At 33.3% G+C, this 27,210-nt stretch overlaps 1 protein-coding gene across 3 annotated transcripts in view; it reads left to right on the forward strand.

Moving 5' to 3' along the window:
• NLGN1 (neuroligin 1) overlaps window positions 1-27,210 on the forward strand; it is an 805,184-nt gene that overhangs the window by 348,016 nt on the left and 429,958 nt on the right. For 2 of the 3 annotated variants that reach the window (XM_057738870.1, XM_057738867.1), the window contains exon 3: window positions 26,777-26,929. In XM_057738870.1, coding sequence (XP_057594853.1) covers window positions 26,777-26,929 — 153 coding nt within the window. Of the gene's footprint in view, window positions 1-20,172; window positions 20,233-26,776; window positions 26,930-27,210 lie in introns of all 3 variants that reach the window. The other variant, XM_057738866.1, reaches the window with a different exon arrangement.

Raw genomic sequence — 27,210 nt, forward strand, 5'->3', positions numbered from 1 at the left:
GAGTCTTAAACTATTAGCTGAAATCTGGGCAATGTTACATGCCTCAGTCATGGAAAAACAACTTCTGGTAATTTTATTTTGTTAGACTTCACTTGATCTGAGATTTGAGGGAAGTTTGAGATCTCACTGGGCAACACTCAAGACAGAGTGCATTTGCTTATTGTTACTGCAACTGGTCCTGTGAGCCCAACAAAAGCAATCCTACTGTCAGAGAGTCTTCTGACATTTTTGTTATCTTTGTCCACTGTAAATTGTGGATAGAGAAGAGTAAGACAGATCAGACATGGAATCTAATTGTGTGGCCCTGTGACAATTGGGGAAGATAGGACCTTGAAAGTGCTAAATAGGATAAAGTACATACAACAACTAGCAAAGTTCCTGACAGTCTCATAGTCACTCAGATGTTAATTCCCTCATATTACATGGATAACCAAATTAATTGCAATGTAGTAAAGGCAATGGGTAGTGGAATTATAATAAAGAAAAATCTCAGGAAAATATTTCATTTTACTATAAAACCATAACAAATTTATTGTACAAAACTGTGAAAAAAACTGTGTGTGTGTGTTGGTAAACTGATAGCTTACTATGGTAGTTCTGAGCACTGCATATTTTCTAAAAGTTCGTTTCCTTCTAACAGCTCCTATTTTATGAACGTTTGTATTTTATGGACTTTTGCTCCTGGGAGTAAATAGTAAAATAACTGCAGGTTATTTTATCTACTCATTCCATGCCTCAGGCAGCCCCTGGGAGAACAGGAAAGGGAACAGGTGTGGCCAGGCAGCTTTTATTGTGTGCTCAAAGCTTGCCTAGTCGCTTTTCTTTGCATTGTTCCTTACCAGACATGAATTAAAATTATTATAGGAATTTCTCAAACTGTAGCCTTATATCTTGTTACCACACTTCATTCCCCCCTTCTTTGGTTTAAGTATTCACAACTAATTAGATTCCTTTTCAAAAAATCTAAAATCACTATGCAACTATAAAAAAAGATGAGGAAGTTTTACATATACTGATATAGAAAGATCTCCCAGATATACCGTTAAGTTAAAAAAGCAGGGAGCAGAATAGTAAGTTTAGAATATTATCCTTTATGTAAAAAAGAGATGTAGTTGATAATTGCTTGTGTCTGTATAAATAATTTCCTTGAATATGAAGGATACGGAAAGGACACACAAAACAGAAGAGTGGTTAACTTTAGGACTGGGAATAAAAGGCAGGTATAGGGGAGATGGGGTGGATGAGATGGGACCATGACTTTTCAATGTACTTTGATATTTATTGATTTGATTTTTCAACTTTGTGAATGAATTATCTATTAAAAGATACACTAAATGAAAAAAAAATTTTGAAATTCATACTAGAGGTAGCAAAATGCATTGCAAACAGCATGGACTATAAACCTGAAGGAAATGGGGTTGCCTGTAACTTTGGGCAAATTACTGAAACTCTCAGTCTCCCTGGCCTCGGTGTCCTCACCTGCTCCAGATGAAGAGATTGCAGTAGATTATCTCATGCCCTAGATGTCATTTGGGTTGTATTTTAATCGCTCTAAATTTGTGTATAATCTAGAGTTACTGGATTAGTGCTATGGGCCACTGAAAGTATGGAAACATACATTCTAATATATTTTCCATCCAAAAAGTTGTCATAATATTTCTTTGAAGAGGTCCATTTTATAATGTTCTTATAGATATGTTATTTAAGGGTAGGGACATTATGTGAAATAATCTCTCTTTAAAATATTTAATTATATAGCAGTTTTCCTTAGAGGAATTTAACTTTTCAGCAACATTTTAGCCTGGAAATAGGCCCTGATAATAGTGATAGAATTTATGGAGCATCAACTATGTGCCAGGTGGTGTACTAGGAAGTTTATGTCTGTAATTTTCATGCCAATTCTACAAAAAAGTTGCTCTTGAGGAAACAGGGCTTAGAAATATTTAGATCACAGAATAGATATTCCAAGTGTAAAACTTGAGTGTCAACAGAATGCATTAGAAAAGGTAAGAAAGGTGAATATCAACATCTCTCTATGGAATATGTTAGCTGTAGCCCTGTCTAAGAGGCAAAGGGGCTAGATAATTTCTTTAAGTCTTTTCACTGACAGACTGGGACTGAGCAAGGGTATATATCATGGGAGCTTCTCTTGTCTGCCTACTGTCCCACAGGCATGCCCAACAGAGAGATATACAGAGAAAAATGGACACACTGAGACACCCACTCAGTGATACCCACATAAATGGGAGCAAGCAAGCAAGAAAGGCACACACAAACCATACCTACAGGCACAGAAAGAGAGAGAAAGGGAGGTACATACAGGGGAAAATGCAGAAGCAGAAATGCATGCCATCAGAAACAAACTCAGAGACAGCCACTGTAGAGATACAGTGAGATGGATCCAGGAGGCTCCCAGGGAGAAATACACAAAAACACAGATAGAGTGGGACACAGAGTGTCAAACACATTCAGAAGCAGCAAAAGAGAGACCCATAAATGGAGACACAGAGAAATATATACAGCAGATAGAAAAAAGCATGCCCCTGGTCAGAGAGATACACGTGGCAGAGCGAAGCATGCAAATAAACAGCTAGGCATAATTGGGCAGAGTCTCATACGTTCAGAGCCATTTAGACACAGACAAAGTGAGGGACATGTAACTCCACAAGAATGAAGCATGCCCTTAACTAGACAGAAAAATTCACACACCTTCACAAACAAAGAAATATCACACAGAGAGGCAGAGGTAACACCCATGCACACAAAGATAGACACACACATAAACAGGGAGAGAGACAGATACCTACAGCCTGTCGACAAAGCGACTAAGACTTTAATTCTTTTTTTTTTTTTCTCATTGTAGGTTTATTTGATTTATCTTATTATGATTGGGGTTAAACATGTTTTCATATATATCAAAAAAAGACTTTAATTCTTGATATAATGTGGATAGTTCCAAAGCTTGCCTGCTTCCCTGGCTCCTGCATCAGGCAGAAGGCCAAGAATTCCTCGTTCCCCAGGCCACAGATGGTGCCACCACCCTTGGATCACTGTGCTCTATGCTTATTGCATTTTTTATATTTCTGTTTATTTCATTATGCTCTAGGGAGCAAATTTCTCTCACTCTTTGACATTTATCCCTCTTGGATATTTTTGACAGTTTTCACATCTTCCTTACATTAACATTCCTTAATTATCCTAAAAGTAAGTTCTGAACTGCTTCAGGTTGGGCTCATTGCTTTGTCTAAAAATGACTTTTTCCTATTTAGGATTTCCTACATAGCATTTTTTTTCCTATGTTATGTGCGACAATAAAGTGGATATTCTTGCTAATTAGGTGAACCCCAAAGAATCAAAAATATTGACAGTATTAAATAAAATTTATTCACACCAATATGGTGTGAAATATTTTAAGATAAAGATTATTTTTTTGACTGGATTTATAAATATGAGAGCAAAGGAATAGTGCTACTTAAGAACTTCTAATGGGACATAATGTTTACATGGATATATATATATATACACACACACATACACAATCTATCTGTTTATATATCTACCTATTTACCTTTCTATTTACATATTTCCATGAAATACAGCTTTTTTGGGGGAGTGGGCAACTCTGTTTCTCCTGGGCATTGTCTTCTTAAAGAGAAGGCACCATTGGCCTTGAGCTTGCAGTCACACAGACATTTCCAACTGATATGGGTCATAGCCAAGCATGTACATAATGTGGTCAATTTCATGTATTTGTGTACAGCATTTCATTTTACTCCACATTGAGGGTTAAAACAGAAAAAGAATCAAGATTCCCCAAATAGGACAAGGGTCTAGAACCTAAGTTTTCCTCAAAGTGTGGCCCATGAGACTCATTCATCATTAAATTGTTGAATTCTAGGCTGAACCCTGACCAATCTCAGGGGGAAGGGGAGGTAAGAATTATGATTTTTAATAAGCTTCCTAGGTATTTTTTATGCACACATGTTGGAGAAGCACTGTCTGGAGAACTAAATTATATTGATTTTCTTACAGGGATTAATTCTGAAAGATATGTTCAAATATAGCAGAAGGGCAATGTGGGAGAGTATTCCAGCTGTGAATTTTGTACATTGAAATTGTCCTGAATATCCCTATCTATTACATTAAGGTTTTTTTCTTCCATTTTTAAAATGGTGGACCATTTTAATCTTTTTATATTCCTGTTCTCTTGTGTTTTGTAACTGCCCCTCTGCTTAACAAGGACTATCCAGAACAGTTAAGTTGCCTACAGACTTCTACACCATTTCAACAAAATAATGATGAAACTCATTCATTCTCAGTGAAAAGTTATCTTCAGGTGAATCACAATGGGTAAATGAACTCTAATTCTATGCAATTAAAACTTTAGATACTGTTTCTTAACATGTTCCAGAAAAGGTGACTTTTAATACTAAAATCCTATTCAAAGAAAAAATTCACAGGAATGGTAACTTAGAAAACACACATTGGAGTGATTATTCTCTTTTAAAAGGGATTTATTTATCCAAATAATTCACCACAGAGTGTTCAACATTGCAGAGTCTCTTAGTGTATTTAAAATTTACAAACACTGATTCATGTGCAAATTTTTGAAACACATCTCTTGCCTGAAGTCAACTGCATATTTTTATTGCTTTAAATTTTAATACAGCTGTTTTGAGCTTTCTATATTAAAATAAAAATTCTATGATATTCATAACATGGCTGTTTTTCTTTTTTTTTTTTTTTTTTTTTTTTTAAAATAGTAATAAGTGAACTGATATGAAATGGAAGAAAACTGTTTCCAATTACAAAATAAGAATTCTCTTCATAAATAGTAAGTAAAAAGGAAAATGAAAGAATGAGGGTGGAACAGCAGTGTTCCTCTTGAAATATTTCACAAAATCAAATGTGATTTCCATAAATTTGAAAATTTTTGCTTTCTGTTTTCATTGTAAAAATACTGGAGACTAAATGTAAAAGTGTTTATATGGGTAAGACATTTTTTTTCTTCAAAGGCAATGTTGACTGCCAATAGCAAAATATAAGTATTAAATATGTTGCCTTTGATAAATATTATTATTCTGGACCATCTTACAAAAAGTAGCTTGATTTGAGGCATTTTAATGCCTTAAAGGGAAGAATGAAAATGCGAGGAAGGAGAAATCAATAAAGCATGGGGCCTCTTATCCCATATTGATTCTTGTAATCCAGCAACCATTAAATACTTGAGAGATAAGCCTCTTTTAAAATGGCATGTTTATATTTTGCAGATCAAATACCTTAATTTTGCTCATGGGTTTCCCAAAACACAGTTCATGCACAAGATAGAATGCAAGCTTTCAGTGGTCATGCTGCCTATTAGAGATATTCTTAAACTGAGTGTCTTAAAGGCACATTGTATGTGGGGTTACCCTCAAGCCAGTCGCTCCTTAGAGGGCGATTTCGCCTTTTAAACAATGCTGCACATTATAAAAATAAATCTAGAACATCCAAGTTGGTAAAAGAATTAATACAAATATTTTAATATTCAAATAATTTAAAAGCATAATTTCCTCCAGAAGATCATTCTTAACCTCTCCGCACAAATTTTTGGCATCTTAACTGGATAAAGTATGAGGAATGCTAGCTTGTCCCAAACCTGTCAACTCTCTTCTTGATGAGTATTATTACAGTGAAAATAAAGAATTGCTATGACATTTTGCTTTTACATTTTCTGTATTTTTTTCCTAATGCTTCACATTCAGACCTGATATTTTGCCAAAAATGAACAAGTATTTTTTTAATCCTCATTTGTTGGTAATCATTTTCAAATCTACAGTGACTAAATACGAAATGAGTAATGGTTTTATTAAATACGTTTGGAACCTTTACTTTTATAAAGACACCATAAAATATCCATTTTTTCTCGTGCACTTGTTCTAGTATCAATTAATCTAGTTTTTTAAAATGTTTCATTTACTGTGTTTTAATAATAATTCTTAATATTTATTTAGCGTGTCCGTAAAATGTGCCAGAGACTGGTCTAAGCACTCCACATATATTACCACATTTAATGTGTGAGCTGGGGGTTATTTCTATTCCCAGTTAACAGATGGATAAATCAAGGGCCAGGGTTATCAAGTAACTTGCTGAAAGTCTGATAACAGATAGGATAGTACAGCCAGGATGCAGCAACAGGAAATCTGATTCCAGACCTTGTGTTATTAATAGACATGTAAGGAAGCAAGGGGATTTTAATTTAAAAAAAACTGTTTTAAGTATATATGGACTTTTTTCTTTAAGATAATACAAATGCTCTTCTTTTGAACATGTGATGCAGCCAGTTCTTTGTGTCATAGCAGTGACCTTTGTAATTGGTAGTCCCCACTATTTCCGCTTCACTTAATTCCAGTAATACAAAGCTCCCACGTCACCTGCGAAAAGTCTTTTACAGTATGTTCATAAACATCATCTTATTTGATTCTACAGTAATCTCCTGAGATGGCTAGAAGGCATTGTCTTCTTTTTACAGCTAAAGAAAGGGAGGCTTAGAGATGTGAAGTAACTTGAACAATGTCACACAGATTATCACCTAGTTAAGTGGCAGAGTTCAACCTAGAACGCAGGCGTTTTGTTACTAACTTGGGCTCTTTCACTACAGAACCTGGCAGCTGTCATTTTGAGATGAGCCATCACATGTTGCACAGGCCTCTGGGTACTATGACAGCAATTACCTCACAGCTTCACCATCTGGGCCCTGGTATGCCTGTGGGGTCCATACCCCTGGGACAAAGTAACAGACTCATTCAAATGTGATGTTCTCCATTTAAATAGATCATGCTTCCTGCCTTCTTCCAGGCTGCCTTGCTTGCATGAAGCTCATTTCCTGCTTACTCAGTATCTCTGTCATGGACAGGCTATCTATGAGACTCACTCCTTCTGCAGAGCACAGTACTCACATATGTATTTTTTAAAATTCTGTGTATACAACCTTGTTTCTCTTTCCTCATACCATAGAAGGATTACTCAGCACATCTTATCTTCCACTTTCCCACATTTGTAATTGTTTCATTTACTGTTTTGTTTTCTTAATCATTTTAAGACATCTAATGCCATGTAATAAATTAGCAGCAGAGTTTACTCTGAGTGGGTAGGGAGTCATGGAGCTATATAAATATCTCCCATTGAGACACTCTTGGATTTTAACTGCTCTTCTATTGATCTCCCTGAAAGCAATTTTAGGACATTTTTGTGATATTCTGTGGGGGCATACAATAGTCCTGATGGTATGAATTCCAGAATAATATAAATCTGGCTCCACATCTTGCCTCCCTACCTATTAGAAAGATATTGGACAAATTTGTCATTTTTCTAAGCCCTAGATTCCCCTCCCAACTCACCTGTAAATGGAATAATAATAATCCTGAGATTTGGAATAGTTGTGAGGAGTCAGTGACATAATCCATGTGGAGTAGTTAGTATAGTGTTTTCTTGAACAAGTTCATTAACCTGTATTTCCGAAACTATTAAATGAAGATAATACCACCTACTTCATTACAATAGCTAACATCTTGATTGACCATTTGCATTGTATCAAGTAAGCAATTTGGTGTATTGACTAATTTAGTTCTTATTACAACTCCATAGATAGGTATCATTATTAATGTCTTTATTTTACAAACCAAGAAATGGAGAAATAGAGAAATTAAGATCACAGAGCTTGTAAGTAGCAGAGGTAGGATTTGAAACCACATAGCATAGTTCTAGAACCTCTAATTTTAATCACTATGCTGTATTGTTTGGCTTAGCCTAACTATTAAAAATATATGAAAGTCCATTATGTATTAGACACAAGATAAACACTCAGTTGATGACTCATCCAGAAATCTATTTCTGCCAGATGGTCATTGTCAAAATATGGAGCTCTGTGTAGCTAATGGGGAAATTGCTCTTGAGTGAGGAAGTACTTTAACATAATCTTTCTGGATTCTCTTCTGTTCCGCGGGCATTGTCCAGATTTACATTTAAAGAAACAGTAATACAGAGGGTAAGAACATTACAAAAGTCACATGACTAGTAGATGGCCGAGTGGGGATGGCCAAGTGGGGGTGACCTAATTCTAAGTGCTTTTTCTTTAGTACGTGATATGATAGGAGGTATATGTGTGAGTGTGTGTGTCTGTGTGTGTGTGTGTGTGTGCATATTAAGAATTTGGTTTGAGGCAATGGATAGGAAAGAGGTAAAAGACAAAAACTTAACCAAACTTCTCTATGTTAAGCCCTTTCCTAGGCATTTATAATTATTACAACAGTATTTTTAAGGGGTTAGAATTGTGCTGCTAAGAATCTATGAAGTTAAAATAAAAAAACATATCCAAACATGAAAGAGCCAGTATCCAAACCTATATACATATCTGTCTCCAAACCCATTACAACACAGTTACAATATCAAGGAGTATTAGTATATATTTTAGGGAATACATTTTAGAGTCATAGACTTCTGGGTTGGAAATATCTTTGAGATTAATCCAGAGGTAATATTAAAAATATAAATTGTCAAATTAGAAAGAACATCAGCCAATATAGCGATGTGGCTGGGTACTAGGAGCCTCCTGTTGTGCCAGGCATCAACCCTTTAGTTTCTTAAACCTGCTGCAGTGAGGATATCTGAGGAAGGGGCTAGAGCCAGAGCATTTTAGGTGCTAGAGTAGAGGGTTCTGGACAACAGTAATTTGCTAACCTGTATAGAGCATTTCACTATTTTATTGGCCTATGTGGCCATACATTAGCTCTAGCTATTCTTATTCTTTTTTTAAGTCAAGTTGACTATTTAATTTGTCCACCCTAAAATTATTCTAGAAACAATTCAGTTTAATAATATGCACTCCTGGGAAATTGTTCCTCTTAATTTATATTACTTATTTGGTTTAAACCCTATGATCTTTGTCCTTCCTAATCTGTTGGCTTGTTTTTGATATTTTCCTGGTTTTCCATTTAAAGGCATTTCTATGACATAAATAAAATGCTGATTAGCGCAGTACTAAAGACTTTTAGTTGTAATACAATTATGGTAGGTTTATTGGTTTGTGGTTTATTTAAAAGAGATCTATACTACATCAGATACTTTCATACCCAGTTTTTCCATTTCTCTGCTTGTCTTTTACTGCCATGTGAATAATTGTAAAGAAACTAACTAGATAAGAAACCTGAGATCTAGACCTAGTTCTGCTTTTGACTAGCTTTGGGGCTGAGAGAGGTCAGTTCACACTCTACTTTTATTTTCTTGAGGACCTGTGAAGTGAGAGGGTTTGATACTCACTCAGCAGGGTCCCTTCCAGCTCTAGTGTCTGCCCTATAAATCTGAGCTTGTATGATCACTGGATTCAAAAGTGTTTCTGTAGTATCTAATGTACGCTTTACATTTGCTGTGTCAGGCGAGAAGGAACACAGAATTATGTCCCAAACAGACTCCAACTTGCATGGTAAGAGAGAGTCAACGCATGTGGAAAAGAGTTATGGAGTGGAGAGAGTAAAACTGCTTCACTGAGGACCACAGATGTTTAACAAGGACAGGCGTGTGTGAGACTGGAAACTCAAAAAGTCATCTCAGGAACACACACTCACCACTAGCATGGCTTTCTCAGGACTTTAGCATCAGAGGGCTTGTCTTCACTGGCTTATTTCCCAGTGAGACCCTCTTAGATAATAGGAACTTAATAATTACTGGTTCAATTTATTTATCTCACTTATGGAGATAGAATGTAGTAATGTCTAGAAATTAAGGTATTTTCACAATCAGGTCTTGCTGAGTATAGAACTACCTCTGGTTCGTATCCTGAAGACAGCAGTTGAGGCCAAAAAAAACAGTAGTACTCCTTTTTTTTCAGTGTAAAAAATTTTTACACATTATTCTAGAGGAGATGCCCATGATTACCCATCTCTTTTCCTCTTTTCTGAGTTTATTATAATAAAACTTTGAGGAATTAACTCTATGGGATAAAACACACAAGGTGTAAGTGTGAGAGCAGTCTTCTATGCAACAGTGAAAAGACTCACAATGGAAAAAGAAGTATTCTGTTTTCATTGTTTGTTCTTCACATATGTTTTTTGGTAAGAACATTTAAGTTCTGCTCTCTTAGCAAATTTCAATTACATAGTACAGTGTTATCAACTATAGCTATAGTCACCATGTTATACATCAGATCCTCAGACCCTATCCATCTTATAACTAAAAGTTTTTACCCTTTTACTAACCACTATTTCCCCCACTCCCCAGACCCTACCGCTTATTTTTCTACTGTTTCTATGAGTTTGACTTTTTTTTAAGATCCCATGTATTAATTGATACCATGCAGTATTTGTCTATTTGCCTTTCTTTCTCTGGTTTGCTTTACTTAGCATAATGCCCTCCAAATTCATCCATGTTACTGCAAATGAGAGGATTTCATTCTTTTTAAAGGCTGGATAATATTCTATTGTGTATACATATGCTAAATTTTCTTTATCCATTCATCTGCCAATGGACACTTAGGTTGTTTCCATACTTTGGCTATTGTGGATAATGCTGCTATAATAATTTCATTTGGATTTATTTCCTTTGATATATACTTAGAAGTGGGATTACTAAATCATATGGTACTTCAATTTTTAACTTCTTGAGAAACATCCATACTGTTTCCATAGTGGCTGTACTGGTTTTCATTGCCACTGACAGTGTACAGGTGTTCCCTTTTCTCCACATCCTCTCCAGCATTTGTTATCTCTTGCCTTTTTTGATAAGAGACATCCTAAGAGATGTGAGGTGATATCTAATTGTGGTTTTGATTTACATTTACCTGATGATTAGTGATGCTGAGCACCTTTCAAGTACCTGTTTATCATTTGTAGGTCTTCTTTGGAGAAATATCTAATTCAGGTCCTGAACTTTTTTTTTGCTACAGAGTTGAATGATTTCCTTATATATTTTATATTAACTCCCTATTGGATATGTGGATTGCAAATGTTTTTTATTCCATAGGCTGCCTGTTGATTTTGGTTTCCTTTTCTGTGCAGAGCTTTTCAGTTTGATGTGGTCCTACTTCTTTATTTTTGCTTTTGTCATTTTGCTTTTGGTGTCAAATTCAAAAAAGTCATTGTTAAGACCACTGTTAAGGAGCTAACACTTTAGGTTTTATTCTAGGAATTTTAATGTTTTATGTTCAAGTCTTTAATGCATTATGAGTTGTTTTGTGTGTGGTATAAGATGGGGTTCTGTTTCATTCTTTTGCATGTGGCTATCCAGTTTTCCCAACACCATTTATTGAAGAAACTATCCTTTCCCCATTGTATATTCTTGGCTCCTTTGTTGAAAATTAATTGATAATTTATGCAGAGGTTTATTTGGGGGGTCTTTATTCTGTTCTGTTGATCTATGTGTCTGTTTTTTCATACCAGTACTATACTGTTTTTATTTCTATAGCTCTGTAATATAGTTTGTAGTCAGGAAGTGGGAGACCTCCAGCTTTGTTCTTCTTTCTCAAGATTGCTTGGGCTATTTGGAATCTTGTGGGTTCCATACAAATTTTAGGATTATTTGTTCAACTTCTGTGAAGAATATCACTGGAATTTTGATAAGGATTGCACTGAATCTTTAGATACCTTTGGGTAGTATGGGCATTTTAACAATATGAATTCTTTAAATTTATGAACATGGAATATCTTTCCATTTATTTGTGTCTTTTTCAGTTTCTTTCATCAATGTCTTATAATTTTCAGTGTACAAATATTTTGCCTCCTTGGTTAAATCTATTCCTAAGAATTTTAATCTTTTTGATGGCATTATATGTGGGATCGTTTTCATAACTTCTCTTTCTGATATTTCATTGTTATAGAAACACAATTAATTTTTGTATATTGATTTTGTATCCTACAACTTTACTGAAATAGCTTTTCAGTTTTAGCAGTTTTTTTGGTGGAATCTTTAACGCTTTCTATATATAACATCAGATCATCTGCAAATAGAGAAAATTTTACTTCTTCCTATCTGATGGATATGTTTTATTTCTTTTTCTTGTCTAATTGTTTTGGACAGAACTTCAAGTACTAAGTTGAAAATAAGCAGTGAAATTGAGCCTCCTTTTTTGGTTTCCGATCTTAGAGGAAAAGCTTTCATCACTTCCCCATTAAATTTGATTTTAGCTGTACACTTGTCTGTCATATATAACCCTTATCAAGCTGAGATACCTTCCCTCTATACAGACTTTGTTGACAGTTTTTTTTTATCATGAAAAGATGTTGAATTTTTCCAGATGCTTTTCCTGTATCTGTTGAAAAGATCCTTGATTTTTATCCTTTATTTTATTAATGTGGTATCACATTGATTCACAAGTGTTGAACCATCCTTGCATCCCTGGAATAAATCCCATTCAATTACAGTGTATGATTTCCTTAATGTATTTGAATGATAATGTATTCATAATGAATTTGGTTTGTTAACATTTTGCTGAGGAGTTTTGCATCTATTTTCATCAGGGATATTGCCTGTAATTTTCTTTTCTTGTAGTATCATATCAGAGTAATGCTGGCCTTGTAACATGAATCTTGAAGCTTTCCCTCCTCTTCTATTTTTTGGGAGAGTTTACAAAGAATTGGTATTAGCTCTTCTTTAATTGCTTGTTAGGATTCAGATATGATATATTTTGTATCTTTTAAGTGGAATGAAAAGATAAAATCTGGAAAGAGTAAAGGGGGTCTTATGGTCTGGGGCATTTAGTCTAAGATAATACAGAATAAGGAGATAGTAAAGGTTTTTAAACAGAGTAGTGAAACAATAAAAGTGGTGTTTAATGAACACTAATCTGAACTGCATTTAAAAAATATTTTACATGATTTGTTTCCATTTTGAATTAAAAAGATCTTATTTTTGCTCATGAATTTCTAAAACATCAAAATGAGTGCTAAACTATATTTAGTTTTCATCTGTCTTTATAGCTATTTTAAAACTCACAGTACAAAATTGTTGTATATGCTTTTGCATTCCTGTTCCCTTGGAGTGCTTTCAGTTTTAGTCTTAGAAAGAGTTGAATGTGTGTACATTTTAGCTGATGATGATTGTTAAATCTTTTTCTCTTTAGGTTCACCATTATTACAATCTACTACTTCAAAACTTATAGAATACAAAATGGTTTGGGAGAAAGTCTAGTGTCTGGATGACAGTGGGAGCAACTATGAGTCTGCTGTAATAATTCAAGCATATGGTATATGGTAATGGTGGCCACAGACCAGGCTAATAATAGACAGTTGAGGAGAGGGTGACAGAAACAAAATTTGTCTTGGAAAATTTATGAAATCTGGCTAAGGCAAAAGGGAGGAAGAAGGAATGGTTCAAGATTATTTCCAGTTTATAGTTTAGAAACAGAGGGAAGGATTATACCTCTGAAAGCAAAACCTGTGTTGGGAGGTAGATATGCTGGGCATCCCTGTTATACTGAGATGGGAGTGAGATATCCAACCAGAAATAGCTTGTGGACTATATTTTTCTATGAATATGAGAATAGTTAGGATATGTTAATTCTCTGTATGTTAATTCTTAGGCAAAATAAATCTAAATATGTGTTTAATAGAAAACTTTAAAATATTTATAAAGTCTCAGATATGCTGGAGTCTTAGATTTTACTTTTTGGTGACATTCATTTTATTTGCAAACAAAAATAGAATAAGACATTGTAGGCTCTTTTTCCAGATCTAATTTCTTCTAATAAAGCTCTTGTCATCTGATGAAAATATAATGCAAGACCTCTGTATAAAATATCCTCTGCCATATTTCTTAGAATGACTTTGCCTCTTTCTGATTTTCTGTTTAAGATTCAGGTAGGGCAGAGTTTATCAGTCTGTGCTTAAACCCTGTAAATGGCTTCCTATTGCTTTCAGGATTAAGACAAAACTCCCAGGCTAGAGGAGCTGCATTCTCTTCATTCTCACCACCCACAACTCTGTTCCACTCTCTGTAGGCAGCCACACTGACCTTCAGGTTCCTTCTCATTTTAAGGCTTTGCACATGCCTTTTTTTTTTTTTTTTTCTTCTTTTTTCTGTCTGGCCTCTTCTTCCCACCCTACCTACCCATTGCAGTGTCTTTTTTCTGCTTAGTAGTCACTTATCTTTCAGTCTTCAGGCCACATTGCACTCATTCAGTGAAGACCACCTGCGCTCAACCAGGTCCCCTTGTATCACCTCTGGTAACATCGACTTAATATCCTTAACACAATTTGTGAGTATGTGTTTATGTGTATGATTATTTTTTTAGTGTTTCTTTCTTCAAAAAAATTAATTTTCATGAGGGTGTCTTGCTTTTTTCTTTTGCCCACCATGTAGCCTAAGGACCTAGCATAATATGCATTTGTCAAATGACTGCATGACTGAATACTGGCAGCCATGGCAAGGAGGTTGGACTATTGATGCCATGCCAGTCCCCCAGCCTTGTTGAGATAGCTCTGAGCATATGGTGACACTTGTGTCCTCACCATACTTCAGGTACATCTCTGGATAACATGTGGAAAGCCAGGGCAATGTGGAGTATATCTTCACAAAGTACTGAAGGGCGTATATAGCATACAGCCCCATTGCTCCAGATGGGAAGGGAGCATTATTATGACATTCTTCCAGCTCTAAAAATACTGCATCTGCATTTTTTTAAAAAATCAAACAAATATAGTGATAAAAAAATAATGAGCATGTGCAGATAATGGTGATGCTGAGATTAGGGGTTAATGTATTTTACTTACTTCTTATCTAGTCAAAAAAATTTTTCCCAGATCCTATAGTTTTTTCTTTAGACGGGATTGCTTTTGACTTCAAAGTGGTGTAATCAAGGTAATTTTATGAAGAAAAAAGTTGTTTTTCATATAGATATAAATAAGGTCTTAGTGTAATGGACCCAAAAAGATTTTTTCTTCCTCTCTTTCTGGATTTTAACATCAGATTCTCTTTTACCCAAAAGTCATGTTTTCGACTGTGTTCTTCCTCTAAAGAATTGTCTAAGGGAATATGTTTTGTGTTCATATTGGCATTTTCTTCCGACACAAAGATAACCATAGAGTATGCCTGCTGCTTTCATATCCTTGGAAGCCAGTTTGCATAGCATGTATACATTTGAACCACTAGCCTAAACAGTCAGCTCACCTAAAAGTTACTCAAATATCATGAATGACATACTAGTGCCGCCAAAATTTGCACAAGTATGGATTCTTTGAAAACTATCAACTGTTCCAAAGTTTATTTCCAATTTCTCATCACAGCTGTCTGCATTATATTTTAATTTTACCGTAATGTAAATTTATGACATTATTCAAAAATGTTGTCTTTTTTTCTTTATGAACTTTTATTGACACACAATTAAAATGTCATCTTTTTAATTGAAAAATTTTCAGGAAGGAAAATTATTTTTCAGCTATGATTTTTTGATATGTTTGTATAATTGATAGTTTAAGAAGCGTGATAACTTTAAGTAATACAGTAGTATCAAATTAATGAGTATTATTCCAAATCAGTTACTTTCATACATTTCTCCATTCTTAAGAGGAATGTATTACAGTTATATAAAACTGATTAAATTTCAATGGGTAAAATTTAATACCTTTGCAATGAAACCAATTGTGATATTTGATTTCTTAAAGTCATTGTATTTTAGTGTTTATCAACTTGGGAAAAATCAGATACAGTAATATATTGCTGTTTTTATTTACAATGTATTGAATTCTGGTATTCCTCTCCATATGTTCTTCAGACAGTTAGATTTTTACATCCTTGATCTTAGTTTTATAAATAAATCCATCCTAAGAACATCCGTGAAAAGATTTAGCCTGCTTCCAGTTGCCCCAGAATAACAATGGCAACAGCCTTAAATTTTCCCATTCTGTGGAAATTGCCTTAGGAATCCTTTAGAGTCAGTTTACCTCAAAGGCTATCGGGTAGAGAGGGTGGGGAAAGAACATAGTAGTGTCATTAGCCAGGGCTCTCCATCTATCACAATGGGACTCACTGGAGCCTGGAAGTCTCAATAATCCCCCAAATTTCAAAGATATATTCTCTCAAGAAGGACACATTTCTCATGGACAACTTTCTAAGTCAGGAGCTAATGATACCCTCAACCTATTTGCCTTTTTTTGCAGATATGTGTGACACAAAGTACAGATAATTTCTGCTGAATTGAACCTGTAATGAAGGAATTTTTAATCAGTTCTAATGTATTTGAGACCTAAAGTATATTAGACCTTCATCAAAGAGAATGATAAAAAGCAGCATTAATGTGGGTGGATAGTAATTATTTCGGAGCTCATAATTATTCTCCAGTTAACTACAGAGAAATGCTGATATTTTTGTTCCTTTTTTGAAAAATAAAAGGCACTTGGTCAGATTCCGAAACGTAAGAATGCATCATACATCTTTTGTAAAGGATGACACTTTAAATTATACTTATGTTAATGGCAAAGGAACTATTTTGGATTTAAATGAGTTCAGAGTTCATGGTTAGGAGTCCCTTTACCTTTCATAGTCTTGTTGTTTCACCACTGAATCTATTTATTGCCTGTAGGAGATATAAAGTATAGTAATTACTCTCACTCCCTTTCAAAAAGACATGAAGTCCGCTTTCTTATTAACTCTAATAAGAGTTATGTGTGAGTTCCTCAAGGAGGACAGACCCTATAGAGTTTCAAGATAGAATAAATCACTTCTACACTCAGGTTCTAGAGGACTCATTTGCTTTATATTTTGGTGATTTAAGACGCCCATTTAAACTGCTGGTATTGAAGATGCACTATTTGTAGTTTAAAAGAAGCATAAGCTGTGGTTGGAATGTTGATAATGATTGTTATTTATGATGAAGGATAAGTGTTTTACCCTTTGGGGAAATAATGGTGATCAACTTGCAGGAATACAGAGTCTCTAAATAGTGGTTGCCTAATTTTCATAAGAAAATTAATGACAATCATCTCTTACAATATTTTATTTCTACTTAAAAATTTTTAACATCAGCAATTACATCAACAGTAACAGATTAAAATAAAGGAAAAATGAGCTAGAGTTGCTAGTATCCTAGAAAGAAGGGAGAGCAAGGCAATGGTTTTCTTTCCAGCCTGGGAATAATGAATCTTTATATCAAATAGGGATGTTTCTGTAATCCACAAACATATGTTTACTCCACTGAGGCTTCCTCAGAGAAACCAATGTTGAGTTAATTTCTCGATTTGCAACCCAAAACTTTGCAGATATTTATTCTCAGTTCCTTTAGGCACAGGAAATAAAGGAAATCTGTTTTCTTTCTTTTTATAATCTTTTTTTTTTTTTTTTTGCCAGAAAACTGTTATCAGCCCTCTTCTTCCCAGGTAAACTTCAAAAATCAGATGTGTAAAAAAATTCTTGATATTAAGAAAACCCAGCTATGCTTGACTCACTAAAATACTGCTGGAGCCCATAATGTGGGAACAATTTAATATCATCCAATAATGAAGTTTTAAATAAAACCTACAGTATTCAATAAATGAAATTCTTTAGTTGGGAGAGTGACTTAATCCCTTCCTTTAGGGTAATGATGCCCTCATCTATTCATGATGCTGAAGCAATATCTGTATCTGTTTCTAACCCTTCAGATTTGCTACAGTAAAAGATGTTCCATGTAGTGTATTTATGTAATCACTATCCCACATTAGTTAAGAGACTTGCAGCTTTCCCAATAGGGAAGATGATAATAAATAATGTGGCAAAAGGCTGGTTCAACCATTCCCTTTATGGAAAAATTCTCTCCTACATACAGTATCATTTCCATGGTTTATCTACTAATGCTGACCCAGAGTCAAATAGCAACTGAGAACTATGTTCCCCATGCAACCAATTGGGAGATCATACATTAATAAAAATTCTTTTACTATCGAATCTCTTGTAGACCAAGAGCTAACAATTCTGTATGTGTGCAAAGTATGTGAAGCTATTGGCTCTTGTCTGTAAAACCTGAATGATTTCCCAAAGGAGTCATGTAAATTGCCTTGAGTACCCTAGAAGGAAAAGGACAGTCACCCAAGACAGATACTTTATAAAGCCCCACACTTCATTTCATTATGATAGGTTTTACATTTGTCTCCAAAAATTATTGAACTAACAATTCAGCAAAGAAAACTTGAGCTCACAATAGTAAGCAAATTTAGTAATTTAACTAAAATTGAAAAACAGATGTAGCTTTGGCAGCAATAAATAACTACCACTGCATTTAATCTGTGTCATTAGCTAGTAAATAAAACCATAACTTTTATATAGTATCCTTGAAAATAGAAATGCAAGAAAATATTTTTGTTAAGGTTTGTTCATTTACTCCTTTAAGTAATTACAGGAAAATTAAAAATTTTCTGAGTCTGATATTTACGTGGTATTTTAAAATTGGAAATATTTCAAATATAGTTCTGATACAGCAATTTAAAATTTAAATTAAAAACTTTTCTATTTTTCAGAAATGCAGCAACATTGTTGCATGAACATCAAATGATACTGATACTTTCTGCAATTAAACGGGGTCATATTCAAGAAATGTAGATATCTGTGAACTTGCAGCTGAGTGCTAATTATAAACTATTGCTTTCATCTAGGATTTTTTCTTAATGGAATGATTGCTTGCAGGACTGTTAAATATATATTTAATTTACTGTTTACAGCTCCTCTGTCTGTATTTGGAATGGCCTTACAATTGAGTAGTGAACAGGTCCCTTCAGCTACAGCATCAATTTCTCTATTTCCAATCTTTTGATTTTTACCAGTTATTACTATTTTTCAAGGCTGTCTCTCTGATGAAACTCAAATATATTTCATTTTTTCCTTCTGTTTTCTGGGATGGTGTTTTTTATTATTTGAAGTCTGTGGTGTTAGGTATAGTTTTGAATTACAAACATAATGCATAGTAATCACTGAAAAGACTTAGAAATCTTTCTCAAAATGCTCAACAATCCTTCCCTATGAAATGTGCTTAGAGTTAATGCCTGCTTCTTCACTATTTATTCAATTGAAATCAACACATGACTTTCAGTCCTTTTTTTTCTTCCTTTATCTATAGCTATTATTTTATGCATGACAAAATTATCTTGCTTACGGTTATGTGGTTGGCTGTCTTTTAACTTAAGTGTTATGTGTTTGTAATGATTGCTTTTTGCATGAGGATTATGAAATGCCATACAAATTAAAAGGTTGTGGAAACAGAAATGTAGGGCTTCACCTGCTTTTTTTGTGTGCTGAATATGTCAATTATGTGACGCTTAAAATTACTTTCATATGGCCTTTGGCTTCCCCTTTGGTGTGCTCCTTTATTCTTAGCAAATTAGTATTGTTAAGAATAATAAAACATTTATTAAACATTCACAGTATTTTAATACAATTATTATCCTAAAACATGATCCCATTAAAAATAACTCTACTGGGCATGGAATTGCACCAGGGCATAATTCCGTTATGTTTCTAAATTGATTATGAAACATAAGCCCTGACTCTGTAACTATCATAATTGCTCAACACTGACTTCTACCTTTGCTCTAACAGGTGATGAGATTATTTATTCATATATTTGTGCAAGTGGCAAAAGTCTTAAATCCACAGCTAATATTGGGAAATATTTGTGTAATGACAAGTAATTTTAAAAAGTCACAGTTTTGAAAAATGTATGATATAAAAATGTGTAAAACCGAAGTGTTAATGCTCTTACAAAAAAACAGATGAAAAAGAACCTAAAATTTTTCGTATCTCTGTTTTCCCTAATGCTATTATATTGTCCCAAATTAAAAAACAAGTCTGGCCTACGTTCTTTATTGTTGTCACCAGTTCAAATTAGAAAAGACACTGAATAAATTAAGTTCTTTCAGCTAATAAAACTATTTACTTTCTTTGTAACCAGTGGGTATTTAAAAAAATCATTTCCTTTGCTTATGACTTGAGTTTCAGACCATAATGTATTTTTTATGCTGGATATAGTCACCAATCAGATCTTCTGTGAGATATTTTGGGGAAAGGGACCTTTTTTTCTTAAACAAAATAGGTAATCAACTTTGATGTAACCACTTTTCCACTCTTTTTGGAAATATCCTTGAGAATTTTAGTATTTACATTTATTTTTTCCCCTCAGTCTTGTTTATTCTTGAATTGTCTTTTTTTTTTTTCCCTCCATTTCTCCGTTCTCAATCCTAGGTCCCCTTACAAAGAAACAGACAGATGATTTAGGTGATAATGACGGTGCTGAAGATGAAGGTATTTTTTTTCCACCAAATCTATTTGCATGACAAGGGCCTCAATCACTTTTTCCACCCCTTTCTATTTTTTTACTTCTTGTCTTTTTTTGAAGAGTTGTTTTTAATTCCCGTTTTTGATGTGTTTTGTCTTCTTGCTTGTTGTTACATATAAATATACATTTTTAATTTTTAAAAAATGAATGTTAAGTTTTGCTTTTGATGCCAACCATTACAACCTTTTCAAAAGAGGGGCATTTTTTTGTTTTCTTGAACTGACTTTTGATATGTTTCATCCCACGTTTTGACTGAAACTTGTCCATATTCTTTGAACTAACAATCTCTCCCCTATAGTCTCTCTGTACCCATTTTGCATGTTTTCTAATCTGTGTAAACATTTTACCCAATATCAAAATGTTTTCTTTTTACTTTTGATATTTGTTTTAAAGAAAACCCACACCCAATAAAATGAAGGACAAGCTAAAGGCTGATACAAAGTGTTTCTTGAGCAATATAATTTAGATTTAAAAAATACTGTTTTCTGTTGATGTGCTTAAATGTCACATAAATAAATGAAATTGTATAGATATAAAAGGCATTACACCTATTTAGATAATGGTAGTAAACTTTATGTAACCACTTAAGTACTCTGAGACGATTAGGTGGATATCCTTTAATTTCAAAGGCACATAATTTCGAGATTTGCAAATGAAAAAAAATTCTGAATTTCAAATTGTTGCCAACTGTAAGTAAGAATGTTTTTCCTACTGTGCTAATAACAAAATTCTTTTCTCTTTCCAATTTTCTTATGACATACAATTCTGATATACTCTGTAAATGTAAGTATACGCTAGACTGATTTGACATTTCTCATTCCATTGTGTACCTTTACCTGGTATTAAATGGAGTGTCTAGAGAGGCCTATTGATTCTTTTGGTTCATATTGGCTCCAATTAGTTTTTTTTAATGCCATCCTAGTTATGATTCTCATAGAGATGACTAATGTAATCTCAGGTTTAAAAATAATTCCCAGAACCCTAGAAATTAAATCTCATGAAGATATTAATAATATGGTAAGAAAGATTTTCCAAAATAAAATAATCCACAAGCAGGCCAGCAGAAGTGCTAGCTCCATGAGGTACAGCTATGAATGAATGCATCCTTAATGAAAACAATTTGTTTACATTAAGATATATATATTTCATAAACTACTTCTTAGTAGAAAATTATATTATAGAAGTAAAGTATTAAAAGCTTAAAATTATATTGGGTGGTAATATTTTTATAACATTTAAGAATTATTTTGATTGAATGAAATTTATGACATTTGATTAAAAATTCATTTATCATGAACACCACCAGTGGATTAAAGATTAAATACAATGCAGTCATTAATATTTAAAATAAATCATTATAGCTACCCAGGATAGTTATTTTGAATGCTAAATAGCTAAAATTAAACTTATAATATAAAAATGCAAATTGTGATTTTTTTAACACTGTTAGAAATCTGAAGTATTTAAACATCAAAGACATTTATTCACTTTGAGGACATGGGTTATTGTTCCCAGTGCTCTATGAAGAGTGCTTCCACTGGGGGCTTTAAGATTTGTTGAACCCTCTGAAAATCCTTAACTCTTAGGCATTTATTATCTAAATAATACCTAAGACTTCCTAAATTCTTAGCGTGAATCTTTGTAAACTGCAGATTTTCCCAGAGTACTCACAAGGTTAGTATACATCATTTTCCTGTTTAAACAAGATTTTGATGGCTGATTTAATATGCTTTTTTTTTTTCTTTTGGTAAAACAGCATCAAGTAAGATATTTACATGTTTACAGATGATTCCTCTGAGGAACCACGATGAGCTAAGCCCTGTAAATGTGAATATATCTCATAGACCTATTTTGAAGCACATTTAACAATTTTAAATAGCTATTAAAAATATCCTAACCCCCCACTTAAATTGACAGGTATATAGGTTACGTACTAAGCCAGTCATCATAAGAGTTATCAAATCAATAAATATTCTTAGACGCTCAAAGATGTAAGAGTCAAAGCAGTCAATTCAAGCTCTGTCTATTCCTCAGTGTTATTTGGATAATTGTTTAGAGGACAAGAAGGATAAATTCAAATACCCTCCAAGGATAAAAACCTTCTTAGAAAAGTCTGAGCATCTTCTGTTGAATTTGTTCGACAATTATTTTGTTGATGTGAGGGTGAATGAAAACCAAGGCCAATTTTCACATTTAATTTATTTCAAACCTTGAATCAACATTATTAGATAAAGCAACAAATAAAAACTATTTGATTAACTACTCCTTTTACTTCAGTCAGAAGTCTAATTATCTGTCATTCATATGGAATTCTCCATCATTTCCTAATAGCCCAACACTTTTACCTTATTTCTAGATTTCTGTCTCAACACTGCATTCAGAGGCTACCTGAGACATTGACTGGGTCATGCCCCTCATTTATTTAAATTCATCCAACGCTTCTGTTGGACGCTATTCTTTACTTCTAACTCTCGTTTGTGCTTTTGCCATTATTTTACTGCAACTTTTCGGTTAAACACAATTGTATCAAATTTTAATAGTAATCAGAACAGCTGCATATTTACTGGCTTCTTCCATAATTTCAAAAAGATTAATCTGTAGTGATTAAAAATGGGTCAAAGCAAAATCCTAGATTTCTACTAATTTATTTTGGGAATTTAAGAGATATTTAATTTTTTAAAGTGGGCCAGGGATACCTTAATATTTTAATATTCAAATGCAAGTTTATTTTCTACATACAGCATTTTAAAAATTGCTGTTGTAGTTTTTTGTATATTTTTTAACTAAAAATTGTACTTTTGATCATAAGTCCAGTTTAACAAGCACAGCTTCATCCAACACTTCTCTATTCTTTTGCTGGTCCTGAGTAATAACTGAGGTTCATCAGATGAGTAGGGGGCAAAAAAAAAATCTTGAAATATCTTTGAATGTATCAGGGAAAGATTTAACTGAGGCAATACCACACAATTTTAAAACTGTTAAATGCTCCAAAACTCCAAATTATGGGCAATTAAAAACTTCATGAGTCCTTTAAGAAAAAAGAAACCAGTAAACACGTTTAAGGAGTTATGTGACTAATAATTATTCACTAGGAATACTGAAGGGAATTGTGACTTCAAACATTGGTATCAGGCAAAAATAAATACCCACTAACTGCTCTAGAGCTATTGGCACTTGCTATATTGGCTTAAAATTTTGGTTTATCAGGAAGATAAAATAGTTACTAAAATTAAAAATCAAGATGTCTCCTCAGATTGCAGTTTATTATTTTTTAACTTGAAAAATTTAAATACTTTCTTACCATAAAAATTTTAGAAGAAAAGTAATCATCAGTGTAGTGTTTCTATCTTCCCACTTTTTTCAGAGACCTAGATGCCTAGCAAAGCTTAAAAAAGATTGCAAATAACAGAAAATATAAACATACTTTAGCAATATTTGTAGTTTACTAAACCTGAACTAGTATTTTAGTCTCTGAGAGTATTCATTTGATTTTAGTAAGGTCAGTAGCAGCTGGTTTAGGCAAAGTCAGATATCTTAGGTGAAATCCACTTTATTTCTAAGGGAAAATATGAGGCAAGGTTTAGAGGGACAACATGGTTCTAATAAATTCATTATAAGTTACTACATCTGATACATTCACACTAAAGACATAGTGGCTACCCCAAATTTTATTATTAAAATAATAGCATTAGCAGATAGCATTCAATAGTAGGCTATCTGATATATCAATTTCATCTATAGAGTCTGGTTCTTTTTAAAATCAAAGTAGAGACACAATTTAAACTATTTACATTTATTGTTATATTATTATGTTATTATATTTAAACAATTTACTTTTATATTTGCATCAAAAAGACCTGTGGACTATGAGGAAAAGTAAAGTCTAAGATAGAGTTTATGATAAAACACTATCAAAAGTGAAGTCTAAGGTAGACCACTCTGTTTAAACACTATCAAATAATTTTACTTGTTCCTAATATAAATATGGCATTTCCCAAACTTTTTTAGCCATATTAAGAGTAGCTATGTACAAGAATTGTATCTATTTTGGCAATTAATACACCATATAGCATTAACTTCAGGGTTACTTCAAGCAAAAAGACATATTGTTCAGAACACAGCATTAGAATTTTATAAAACTTTCTGGAAAGAACTGCTGGACACATTAAGTTCTTAGGCAAGGTTGAAGTCATTGAGAAGTTTGGAAAGACAAATTGGAAATTGGAATCAGCTCAAACAATCAGTAATCCTTTCAAGTCTAATTTCAAAGAAAAATAGATACACCACTCAAAATTGCTCCTAGAATCTATTGTCATATTTTCAGTGTTCCCTGACACTGTCCACCTCATTCTGTTATTAGGTATAAAATGTGGCCGTTCTTCTCAATGTGTGCCTGTATTGTTTTCCAGGTGAACAGAATGGTTCTACCAAGATTTCATTACTGTTCACAGTCGGTGCTTTGTAATTCTATGTAATTTTAATTAAAGAAGAATTCTGAAACAGCCACCCTCTGTGCTACCTCCAAGCATACAATTAGCAGAGTACAGTATCTGCTGTGAACAGTCAGTTAATGATTTCAGTTTAATAATTTATTATTGCTTCTTCAGTGCCAGCCATACTAGAAAAATAAGCTAAAACTGTGCAGTGAACAGGCATTTAAGGAGGAGAGTTTGACAATTTCAGAACAATTGTTTTCTCTCGGTAAGCCTAACATCTCCACAAACCCCCAAATCTTACAAATGAGTGAATACCATTTTGCCTCCCAAGGATTTAGGGAGAAAATAAGTTTAGGTTTTCTTCACTAAATGTCGCTGTGTCTAGTGGATGGTTTTTATGTCAAATTATCCTCCTCTCACCACTTGAAAATAAGACACTTTTCTCAACTACACCCTTGCAGGGAGGGGGGAGATTATGATAAATTTATACACTGATATTAAATATTAAGTCAAATTAAATTAGCCTTTTTAAAAAGTCCCTAAATCCTGCAATTAGCTTTTTCCCCAACTTGAAAATCTGGACAAACAAGTTGAGCTACAATTCTTGATCTTAAAATGATTTTCATTGAAAGAAATCACTTTATTATTATAGTAGAAAAATTGAAACATTTACATTAGTCATCTTTTTTGCAAGAAATGTAAAGCAGCCTGTAAATTATCACCATTTTTTTCCATGAGTTTGTATCATATTAGTCCATTCTGAAAGCTGAAACCTCAATCGTTATGATGTAGGAGATTTGTTTGATAAAAAAATGTCAAAAGCAAAGGAAAAAAGCCATACTTTTAAATAATTTTAATATTGTCATTAAAAAAAGATAATACACTTGATGTAATTTTGTTTCCATTGTGGGTAGAAGAGATCATGGAACACTATATAATAGTAATGTTTTAGATATGTATATGTTCATTACCATATAGATATATGTATACATATAATATTTCAATCTATAAAATAGTTAGAATCATGTTCACCAATACACAGTTTAGCATTTTCTCTAGAAATCAGTATATTTTAATACCAATTGAAATTATCCTGTGTTTCCCTTATATATTATTTCTAGACCCTTGCTGAAAACTACATAATCGGGGTAAAGTATCTTAGTAAAGCAAATACATTTTATTAAAATTTAAAGGTGTAGAAATCATTTTACTGTCACCCTAAACTTTGGCATTTTACGCTTGGACTTCGCTGTATTCTGTCTCATGTGTACATGACAAAATCTTAGAGCCAAAGTGGGGCTAAGAAGAGTAAAACAGTTACACAAAGAGGGTGAGAAATATGTTAGTCTGTTTTCTTCTTCCAAAGGGTAAGAGTAATTGAAATGAACAGATGACCTAGACTTAACTGAAAAATATCATTTAAATGAAAGTCCCCTAAATGCAGCAAAGACAGAAATAGAGATGTATGGACTCTATTGCCTAGACATTCATCTGACAGTACTTAAAGAGTTACATGAAACTTCTTGCAATTTCTATAACACAGTGTTGTCATTTTAGTCTCAAATTGGAGCATGTTATTCAATGTAATTATCATGCATTCAATATAAATCTTTACTGTAATTAAGAAATGGAAAAACAGAGTGTTTTATTCATAAGAGTAATAATACCATTGTCCTTAGTTTGTGGTTCATAAATTCCATATGAGGTCTATAATATCTGTAAAAAGAAGTTTTAAGAATCATTACAATTCTATTATTTCTTTGATTTTACTGTCACATCAGGAATCAATCAAAAAAAAAAAAGCACTCAAATTCACACCAACTTCCAATTTATCCAAGTTTTGTAATTCACTTTATAATACTTAACAAAATTTTAGGTAGAAAACAATAGATATCTATTGCTCTTTTCTACAATAAATCTTAATATGAGTTGCTTAAGAAACACTTTAACAAAGACAGCAAATTTAAAGAACTTTATTAAAGTCACGCCCTCTTGTCCCTAAACTAGAAAATGTATTCTCTGTTTTATTATGCGTGTTGTGGATAAGAACAATTGCCAACCATTTGTTTTTCAGATATTCGGGACAGTGGGGGTCCCAAACCAGTGATGGTGTATATCCATGGTGGCTCATATATGGAAGGGACTGGAAATTTATATGATGGGAGTGTCTTGGCAAGTTATGGCAACGTGATAGTCATCACGGTCAACTATCGACTTGGGGTGCTCGGTAAGAAATTTCTTTTATTTTGTTTCACCATCAATTCATGAAGTATGTGATAGTTTTGTTTTGAATTGTTTTGTTTTGCTTTGCTCCATTGCACTTGCTGTTCTAGGCTTGCTGATTTTGAAGGAAAATTTTTGATATTTTCAATAAGTTCTATAAATATTCGTAAATTACTTGACAAAAGACAGCTAGGGTTGGTTTTAATATTTAATAGTAAAAGAAAATGAGATTATTCACATTGTTATGGAATGCTCTCCTTAGCTTGGCTTTGGAGAAATGTGACA

Source organism: Hippopotamus amphibius, chromosome 6, assembly GCF_030028045.1.
Source record: "Hippopotamus amphibius kiboko isolate mHipAmp2 chromosome 6, mHipAmp2.hap2, whole genome shotgun sequence".
Classification (NCBI taxonomy): Eukaryota; Metazoa; Chordata; class Mammalia; order Artiodactyla; family Hippopotamidae; genus Hippopotamus; species Hippopotamus amphibius.